Here is a 10,985-nt window from a genome sequence, read left to right on the forward strand (position 1 = left end):
ATTTATATTTTATATTTATTTATATTTATATGTTTTATATATAGATCCATTTCTGCCCCAGGAGAATGCATTTTACATAATCAGCAACTTAATGTTTAGTGACTGAATGAATGAATCAATTAATAATTCAATGACTTATCCTCACTAAAGGGTAAAAATGAAAGCTTGGTCCAATCAATTGAGAGTGAAACAGGATTCAAGAGATCTAGGTGCTACCACTGGCTTCGCACCATACACTGATTATGTGACATGAATTTACTACCTTAACATTTCTTCTGCATCTTAATTTCTTCCTTCAACCATCAGATAAAATTAGCAATTTCATGGGATCATAAATTTAGAGCTGAAAGGGACCTTAGAGGTCACAGAGGCCAACCTCCTCATTTAACAATTAGGGAAACTGAGGCCCAGAAAGTTTAAGGGATTTGACCAGAACAATATGGATAGAAAATACCGGAGGTGGGCTTTGACCTAGCTCTTCCTGATTTCAAGGCCACAATACTATCTACTACATTATACTACTTCTTATAAAGTAAGGAACTTATTTTTCATTACCTTTTCTTGCTCAAAAATCATGTTATTTGCTTCTGTATCTTTCTCATTTTACTATGTTTAACATCAGAATAACCATATCATCCTCTATGTACCTCACCAGAAAGTGAGGACAGATAAACTAATGCACATAAACGTATTCTGGGTTGTTTGGCAGAAATGAGCTACTATATATATGGATGAAGTGTCATTATTAATAATGTAATATTCTCTGTCCTCCAATACAGCCCTGACCTGGCGCCTCATATTGGCATGAAGATGACCCTATGTCCACAAAGAATGTACCAGGGGAAAATTATCTCTGCAAGTCATTACCAAGCTGTGGGGGCCTCAAGTATAGGCCTGGCAATGGTCTGTAATTTTTGTTTGCTGAGGACCAGGTTTGCTAAATTTGTTGCGGTTGTTCAGTCATTTCTCAGTCATGTCTGATTCTTTGTGACTGCATTTGGGGTTTTCTTGGCAAGAAACCTGGAGTGGTTTGTTGTTTCCTTCTCCAGCTCATTTTACAGATGTGGAAACTGAGGCAAAGAGGGTTAAGTAACTTGTCTAGCTAGTAAGTATCTGTGGCCAGATTTGAACTCAGAAATATAAGTGGTCCTGACTCCAGGCCCAGTGCTCTATCTACCGTGTCACCTAGCTGCCCTATGCTAAATTTAAAAGGTCTTATTACCAAAAGTTAGACTACTGGGTAGTAACTTCTATTTATTTACTTGTTTGTTTATGTATTTACTCCATTAATTAATTTATTTATTTTTGGCATTACCACTGGGGTTCATGAACTTTAAAAACATATCTCTATAAATACAGAGAGAGAGAGAGAGAGAGAGAGAGGAGAGGAGAGAGAGAGAGAGAGAGAGAGAGGAGAGAGATGAGAGGAGAGAGAGAGAAAGAAGAGAGAGGAGAGAGAGAGGGAGAGGGAGGGAGAGAGGGAGGGAGGGAGAGAGAGAGAGAGAGAGAGAGAGAGAGAGAGAGAGAGAGAGGAGAGGGATAGAGAGAGGGAGGGAGAGAGAGGGGGAGGGAGGGAGAAAGACAGAGAGAAAGTGTTGGTTTGTTGGTTTCCTTGGTGATTCTATGTGTTTCATTTTATGCTTTTAAAAACATTCTGAGACTTGACTAGATTGCCAAGGGAATACATGGAACAGCAAAAACAATAACAAATGTTAAGCACCACTCTATTAATAAATGAAGGGACTAGGATCTTTGAAGATGGAGGGGATACCAACACCTCATAAAATCACAAATCCATGTCTTAAACCTGAAAAATAATATTCCCCGAAATCACATTTTCCTCAGTTATTATAACTTCCCATAGCAATGAGAAGTGGACATATATAATTTTTATCTTCATTTTTGAGTTTTTCTTTGTTGCTTAATTTCACAGAAAACCAGAAAGAAAGAAAAGGAAGAAAGAAATGAGCAAAGGCCCTCAGTAATTCAGACGCTTTATTTGCCAGTCATTCCCTGGATATTCAGGCATCAACTATTCAGGGGAGGATTCTTCTGTATTTCCTTTCAGCTTTGTTTCCAGGTGCCTCTTTCCAGCAGGTAGTTCCTTGCTCTGTCTGCCTTTGTCACTGTTGTCTGTCTTCGACAGGAAGACAGAGAGAGCAGTGACTCCTTCTGTTTAACTAGATTTAAACATCACTGGGCACATATTATCAACCTGTGAAGACTTCCCTTTCTTTCTAAGCTCAGGAGCTATATGAAAATTAAAGTAAATCTCCAGGTGGCTGCTCAGAACCATGGAGACTATACTTAAAAAATGTTTAGGCATACAGAATGAGATTTTAGTTGCTTTTGCAAGGACCCTTTCCTCATCTTTGTACACAGGCCATTTTTTCTGCACATGTGTGATTTCCATTAGGAAGGATGGGAGGTACATATAGTCATATACAAAAACAGAGCTTTCACTGGTTCTACAATTGTAAAAGGCAGATCCAATAACATTTCCCTATAGCCTTAGCATGGTGTTGAAAACTTCAAGTAATAAAACATTGATTTTTTTTTCCCTCTTCTTCTCCTCCCCCTTTCCAGGACTTGTCTAGGTTTCATCAGTGTGAATGCCAGATGGAGAGTGACTGGTTTTAGCTCATGGATGGAAGCCCGCCAAGGAGGGAGAGGCTGCAGTTTGAACTAATCTTCAAGTGGAGGAGGGGGGAGACCTCAGCAGCCCCCTGGAGGATTTGAAAAACATATTTACACCTCCTGCTATGCCAACAGCGACAGCAACACAAATCATTGATGTGTACAGACAGCAAGATGGAAACATATTTAACTGAGTGGAAGTTAGAAACAGCCACCACCCACAGAATCTCCTAAGAAGGTACTTTAATAAGGCCCTTTCCCACCCTCCCCTTATGGGAATCTGGGGATATCTGCAATCTTCCTATCCTAGGGTCTGTCCTTTTTTCTTTAATTTAGCAAAATTTAATGAGTTGGGAAGGCTTCTCTCCTAACTTCCCCTTAACTTCCACCTTGGTCTTCCCTGAGAAATAAAAAACTATTGTTTACAATTCTTCAGTGGAGAGCAGCAGTGACATATTGGATTTGGCAGGGCAATGAAGTCCTGAACTTTGTGTCAGCGAAATGTCTGGCTCTCACTTAGGAAGAACTGAGTCCATGGAGACATTACTCTGGAGTAGCCATAATAAGCCATTATTCTCTGTTGCTTCTGCCTGTGTTCCTTCATCTCCAGGGCATGGAGTTTGATTACTACAGGAAAGCTTCTCATTTCCTGAAAGTAAACCTTGTCCTTTGCCTTTGACCTCCTCTTCTGGCAGAGCTGAAACTAGGGCAGAGTGACTGGGGCTTTGCTCTATGGTGAAAATATTTAGAGAGGCTTCTTTCTTTCACTGATGGTCCTCTTTTTCTCTACTTCTCTTCTTGAGATACCAGAATTCTTATTTATCACTTTGTCCTCCAGTATGTGATACTCCTAACTCATCAGCAGAATGTCAGCATCTGCCACAATGCTAATAAACAGAAGGATTTCAAGCATGGAGGTCCATGTAAACAAGGTTTGAACAGATATGTGGCTGTATACCCACGTGTCCAGAAATAAACATGATCCTTCTGGTGGTATCATATCTATGCTTACTTTAGATGTACTATCGAGTTGCATCTTCGATATTATTCCTCAAAGAATAATATTTTTTTAGAGCTTTATGTGACCTTATGGATCATCTGGTCCACTCTGAATTCCTTATTTTAAATTTAAGGGGAGAGAATCATGCTGTATCTCACTAATTTAGTACATTTTTGAGCCAGGAAAAAAAAAAAAAAAACTTAGTTGTCTTGTTTCCCAGTCCAACATTTTCTCCACCATACCATGAATCTTTGGAGTATAGTTATTTATTGAAGTACTTCATTAGCAGTTTATCAAAATGTTTTACATCTCAGTCTTTCAACTTGTCCAACTCTTCATGGCCCAATGGACTGTAGCACATCAATACTGTCCATGGAATTTTCTTGGCAAAAACAGTGGAGTAGGTTGCCATTTCCTTCTCCAGTGAATAAAGGCAAACAGAGGTTAAATGACTTGTCCAGGGTCACACAGCTAGTGTCTGAGGCTAGATTTGAACTCAGGTCTTCCTGACAAGGTGCAGATTTCTATCCCCGTATATTCCCTCAGGTAGCATATTTCCAAATATATAATATCAGCACTGTAAATATTCCAGACAACAGCACTCATTCCTGTTGCATAATGATCTAGAGTCATTTCTATAGACTCTGGGCTTCGAGGGAGGAGCATTATGGTTACTGGCAGCCATGCAGTTACTCAGCAAGGCACCTACAAGAGGAGAAATAAGTGTGCCAGTTTATGTGAAAAGAACTGCAGACTTTGATATGTGCATTTGTGCGATCTGGTTAAGTGAATTACTCAAAGTTCCATAGCTAATCACCCTATAATGACACCATTTCCCCCACATAATGTAGCATAAGTTTGAAAGAGAATTGAATTGTAAGTCAGGAGACATGCGTTCTGGTTCCAGGTCTGCCACTTACTAGTTCCCTGACTTAGTATCACCAGTTTCCCTTTTTAGAACTCCTTTCTCACCTGGAAAAGCAAAGGATTAGACGAAATTACCCATAGTATCCTTTTTAGCTAAAAATATCTACAATTTGCTGGATAAGACAAAGGGTGATGTGATCTCTCTTCAGCACATACCCATTTGGGTTTCATGCTGCCCGTTTATGAATGTTTCTCTTCTAATTGTCCTCCATAGTTATATTAACTTGACTTGACCTTGTATAGACGACTAGGGAGAGGCCATAGCATGCACCCTAAATATTTCTTTTCAAATTGATAGGTTGAAGGAAGAAGGAATGTTTCATCTGAGCAAGAGAAGACTTGAGAGTGGAAAAGATGACCACATTTAAGTATTTGAAGGACTTTCATGTAGAAAAGACTTAGGGAATGTTTTGTTTGGCCCCAGTGGAGCCAAAGTAGGTGGAAGTTTCAAAGAAACAAATTTAGGCTCCATATCAGGAGGTGGGAAGAGGGGCTGGGGGAGGGGGAGGGAAGCAAAGCTTTTAAATAATTAAAGCTATCCAAAAGTGGAATGGCTTATGTCTGGAGTTTCTCATCTTTAATTGTACATATCTTCATATTCCATGTCTTTTAATTCCTAGCTATAAGAACTTGGGTACTTTATATCACCTTTGGGCCTAAATTTCCTTACTATAAAAAGAGTAAGTTGAAATAGGGAAAAAAATCCACAACTTTTAAAATCCCTTTTAGTGAACAATAGTCCTCCTCAACTCCAATGGCCTTTGTCTCCAGCCTACCTTAACCATTAACAGAAATGGCTTATATGGGTTCAACATGCCATACCCACCCCCATTCAAAGTCCATTTAATTTGTCCCAGGTACTGAAATTTCTACTTATGGTTCTGATAATAGAGGAGGTATCTCTTGATCTGTAAATTACAGAAAGTGAAGATATGGAATCACCAAATTGTCTGGAGTAAACTTATTATTTAACGAATATGGGACATGTTGAATAAATGCTAAGAAGCATGATGGCGAGGATGAAATGTATGACATTGGAGAGACAGGGTCCACAAGAAGACGAGTCTGACTGTTACAGAGGATTTAGATTTAGGTTTCAGTTTCAAAATGTGCTAGATGGTGTGCAAAACCCGTGAGTGATACAGGCAGAGGTATGGGCAATATGCAAACAAAAGACATCAATGAAAATGTGTTTCCAGAAAGAAAACCAAACTGAATAAATTGTCAGGCAACCTTATGGAGACACTTAGAAGCAAATTTGACCATGGTCTTATGTGTCTAAGCTGCAGTTACTTTTTTTAATCTATAGGAGGGCTGGACTAGATAATCTCTAATGTTTCTTTAAGTCCTAACATTGTATTATTCCATAATCAGGGATCTTTTATGACTCATTAGTAAAGTCATTTTTGGACAGGAACCTATATCACTCTTCAGCATCTGAAAGTTCATAAAAATGAGATAAGGCAGAAATCTTGAATAAGATAACTTTTGACATGGTATTCTTTGCTCTACTTAAGATATCAGACCTATTATTTTAAGTGTTGAAATGTCATCTTTCCATTAGTGTATACATGCCCACCTTGTCATAGAACCATAAAACAGTAGAGATGGAAAGAACATACAAAAATCTTCATCTGTTTTAGTCCTTCTTTTTGCAGGTGTGGATAATTGAGACCTAGATAGCTTAAGTGATTTGCCTGATTAGGAGCAGAGGCAGGTCTAGGACTCAGGTCTCCTGATTCTAAATCTAAAACTATTTCTTCTATATAATTTTTCTCAGTAGTATTCCTAATGTGGAAATTCTCCCTCTTCCTTTCTCTCTCTCTCTCTCTGTCTCTCTTTCTCTCTCTCCCTGTCCCTCACACACACACACACACACACACACACACACACACACACACTCTCTTGCAAGCCTTTTTTTAGCCTAATCTTTCACCAAGTGCTACATTTAAATATCTGGTATAAAACAAATTCCAGTTAATAAAATTAAAGGGAAAAACTCACAGTGGTAGTAGTAAAAATGAAGAATATTCATAAATATGTTATTAGGCCAAAAAGAAGCTCCATGCTATGGATTAGAGTGTAGTTTCCATAAGGACATCAAGAATATTTTCTCATAGTCATATTTGACAGTTTTCCAAGGGAATCATTGGAAGGAGGTGAAGTAATTGAAAATAGCTGGGAGTTTATTCCCTGTCTCATGAAACCAAAAGATTTTCATTAGTACAGAACAGCATGTAACAAGAGCGTCAGCCTCAGTTCCTGAGCTCAGCCCCATCCTGCCCAGCAGCCAAAACAATGTGGTATCAACTTGCTGTATATTTCTCCTGCACTCCCATTAGCACTAACATTATATACTTTAAAGTAGTATGTGGGAGGTGTGTACATAAATTCTCATTAACAGCTAATGAAATCTGTGGTCATGCAGTACTGTGCTCCACGCTCACCAATACTAAGAAATAAGAATCAGAACAGCATCTAGGCAAGGTCTCACCTCTGTTCCTTTATGTTCCTGAAGCCCTAATTTTATTCTCTTGCTAGAAAACTTTTTGCGCAGCCCACATGCATGTTTTCTATACATGGATTTAGAAAAGAAGACTTTTGTTATTTTCTTCATATTACATCAAAACGACCTCCTCCTTTTGCGGGTTGGCGGGGAGTGAGGCGGCAGCACCATGAAGGCCTCGGGCACCCTGAGAGAGTATAAGGTAGTTGGACACTGCCTGCCTACTCCCAAGAGTCCAGTGCCGCCTCTTTATCGGATGCGAATCTTTGCTCCTAACCATGTTGTAGCAAAGTCCCAATTCTGGTACTTCGTTTCTCAGCTGAAAAAGATGAAGAAGTCTTCTGGAGAAATTGTATACTGTGGACAGGTCTTTGAAAAGTCCCCTCTTACAGTGAAAAATTTTGGCATCTGGCTGAGCTACGATTCCAGGAGTGGGACCCACAACATGTACAGGGAGTACAGGGACCTGACCACCGCTGGTGCTGTCACTCAGTGCTATCGAGATATGGGAGCCCGTCACCGTGCCCGGGCTCACCCTATCCAGATCATGAAAGTGGAAGAAATTCCTGCCAGCAAGTGCCGCCGGCCCGCAGTCAAGCAGTTTCACGATTCCAAAATCAAGTTCCCTCTGCCCCACAGAGTGCTACGGCGCCAGCACAAACCACGCTTTACTACCAAGAGACCCAACACATTCTTCTAAGTACAGAGACAAGGAGGCTCAATTGGAAAAAAAAAATGTCCTCCTGAAAGTGGTACCTTCAATTAAAACAACAATGGCAAAGCAACAGTCTTTGTAGAGTATTTCAAACTCAGATGTATACTTTGCTATTTCTCTCTCTAACTCCCTATTTTGACTGTTTCATCTCCCTTTGTACAGTCTGAGTTTTAAAACGGTTGGTATGAGCAGAGTCAAGATGGCAGCATACATGCAGGAGACCAGGTGAATTCTCCCAGCATTCCACTCCAAAAGAATTTTGAAATAACTCTTCAAATCAAGAGAGAGGAGAGAATTTGGAACTCAAAACTTTAAAAGAAATGATTCAACTAAATACGAATTCTAAAAATATAATGGCAAAAAATAGCTGGTGGAGCAGTAAACAGAGCCCTGAGTCTGCAGTCAGGAAGACCTGAACTCAACCCTATGAAAGTCACTTAACCACAGTTTGTCTAACTTTCCTCAACTGTAAAGTGGGGATAACAATAATGCATACCTCACTGGGTTGCTGTAAGGATCAAATGAGATAATATTTATTTTTTTAAATGTACTTAGTAAAGTGCCTGTCACATAGCAGGTACCATGTAAATGCTTATTCCCTTCCTCTTCCCTCCACTAGCCTTCTAGCAGCTTAAAAAAGATAAATGTTCCATTGAAATGAGCAAGAGTATTTGCTAAATATTTTAGAAATCTAAAATTCAGAATCCTAATAAGAGTTTTTGAATCCAGAAACTAAGAATAAAATCTGTCACTACCATCAGAAGTACATTTTTTGTGTGCCAGATTTTTGGTGTTAGAGAACAAATTATATTTGGATGAATTGTTGAATTAATTATATTTTGAAAACAAAATGGTATAAATTTGAAACTCCCTTTGTTCCCAAGTGTCACCGAACAATTCTATAGGTTATTAGAGCAACATTTCCTAAGCGCAAGATATGCACCGTCATTGTTGCATGTTGTCATTTGGAATAAAGGAAAGAAAGATTTTTGTTATTAGTTTGAGTCAATGAAAACTGCATTGTTTGCTCTTCTACTGAAACCAGCAGTCTTAAAATAGTTTGCATGCACAAATAATCATTATGGAGTCATTCAGTTTTGTACTGTCAGCTTCAAGGCCTTTGTTGATATGTGTGGTTTGCATTCATTTCATTTGGAATATAATCAATCAACTGATAACATAGATGAAGCAACTTTATTGGCTTTAACTTTTTGGCATCTTGACTCAAGATAATTATATTGGCTTATTGCTGTGATCTCTTTCTTAAACAGCTCAGTACTATGCTGTAGGAAATGATGAACAGTATGCTTTCAGAAAAACCTGGAAAGATTTACACGAACTGATGCAAAGTGAAGTGAGCAGAACCAGGAGAAAACTGTATACAGTAACAGCAATGTTGCACGATGATCAACAGTGAATGACTTAACTATTCTCAGCAATACAGTGATCAAAGATGATTCCAAAGGACCATAACAAAAAATGATATCCACATCCAGAGAAGAACTGATGAAATCTGAATACAACTCAAAATGCACTTAAAAAAAAAAAAAACTCCTGTTTTCTTTGGGGCTTTTTGATCTGTTTTCTTTAACAACATGACTAATATACAAATATGTTTTCTGTGATTGTATAAGGAAAACCCATTTTTCTTGTTTTCCTCCTTAAGGGGTATGGTGGTGAGGAAGGGAAAGCATTTAAAATTAAAAAAATTTAAAAAACCAAATGATAATTATTTTTACATATAATTGGAAAAATAAAATATTTAAAAAATAAAAAATAAGAGTTTATTAAGAATTTATTAAGTTATAAACAACACACACACACACACACACACACACACACACACACACACACACACCTGGCACAGTGCTAGGTACTGGGAAAATAAAGGCTAAAAGAAAACCTCTCATGCCCTCAAGGAGTTTATATTCTACTTACACATATCCAATAAAGTATATATGTTACAAGGGGTAACAAAGTTAAAATAAAGCAATATCTAAATATTGTTTTAATACTTAGATAATATTATACAGGATCATTAATTTGAAAGACAGATGTTACCTAAAGAGAATCATGATACTAACTTCCCTAAAACCATGTAGTACCTTCCAGAGTCCAAATCTCAAAGGGCATGGCATTTTTAAACACTCTAATAATAGTATTCCATTGTTAGGATAAAAGAAATTGAAGTGTGAGACATAAAGGAATTTACAAACTCAGTGAAATCTCCACACCGTTTGATTTCCCTCACCCTAGGTGTCCGTTCAATTATACTATCTTATAGATATGACATCAGAGACACATTTTGTATCCATCCTTTCTATCCACTCATATGGTCTCCTTGACCCTTCCATTCAGGCCTTCATGACTCCTCACCTGTATTGTGGCCATAACTAGCAGATATTTGCTCTGCATCAAGGCTTTTCTGTCTCAAATCTATCTTCCATTTAGCTGTCAAAGTGATTTTTCTTGAGCACAGGTTGGGTCTTGTCACCTCCCTACTCATTGCTTAAATGAGTTCCAATTACTTTTAAGATCAAATGCAAAACGGGGCAGCTAGGTGGCGCAGTGAGTAGAGCACCGGCCCTGGAGTCAGGAGGACCTGAGTTCAAATCTGGCCTCAGACACTTGACACACTTACTAGCTGTGTGACCTTGGGCAAGTCACTTAACCCCAATTGCCCTGCCTTCCTCCCTGCAAAAAAAAAAAAAAAAGAAAAAAAGTAAAAAAAAAAAAAAAGTAAAAGATCAAATGCAAAACCCTTTATTTTGCATTTAAAGCCATTTATAACCTGGCTCTAGTCTACCTTCCCAGGCTTGTAACATACTACTCTTCTTTATCTTCTCTATAGTGGAGCCAAGCAGGCCTTGCTGCTGTCTTCTAAGAAGACAATCCTTTTCCCATTTCCAAGCACTTGGAGACTATCTTCTAGGGCTTGAATAAAGTCCCATCTAAGCTATTCCTCATAAAAATCCTTTGTTGTTGTGCAGCCATGTCCAATTCCTTACCTTTGATTTTCTTGGCAAACATACTGGAGTGATTTGTGATTTCCTTCTCCAGTTCATTTTATAGATGAAGAACTGAGGCAAAGGGGACTAAATGACTTGCCCAAAGTAACACATCTAGTAAGAATCAGAGGTCAGATTTGAACTCAGAAAGATGAGTCTTGTTGATTTCAGGCTAGGTGCTCTATTCATTGT

General features: G+C 38.5%; 1 protein-coding gene across 1 annotated transcript; it reads left to right on the forward strand.

Annotated features, from left to right (window-relative positions):
• The first annotated feature begins 7,223 nt into the window (after nucleotides 1-7,223).
• On the forward strand, nucleotides 7,224-7,770 carry LOC118830074 (60S ribosomal protein L18a-like). Its single transcript, XM_036736957.1, has one exon. The coding sequence runs from the start codon at nucleotides 7,240-7,242 to the stop codon at nucleotides 7,768-7,770; it is 531 nt and encodes a 176-aa protein (XP_036592852.1). The 5' UTR covers nucleotides 7,224-7,239.
• The last annotated feature ends 3,215 nt before the right edge of the window (nucleotides 7,771-10,985 follow it).

The sequence above is a fragment of the Trichosurus vulpecula genome, chromosome 8 (genome assembly GCF_011100635.1).
Source record: "Trichosurus vulpecula isolate mTriVul1 chromosome 8, mTriVul1.pri, whole genome shotgun sequence".
Classification (NCBI taxonomy): domain Eukaryota; kingdom Metazoa; phylum Chordata; class Mammalia; order Diprotodontia; family Phalangeridae; genus Trichosurus; species Trichosurus vulpecula.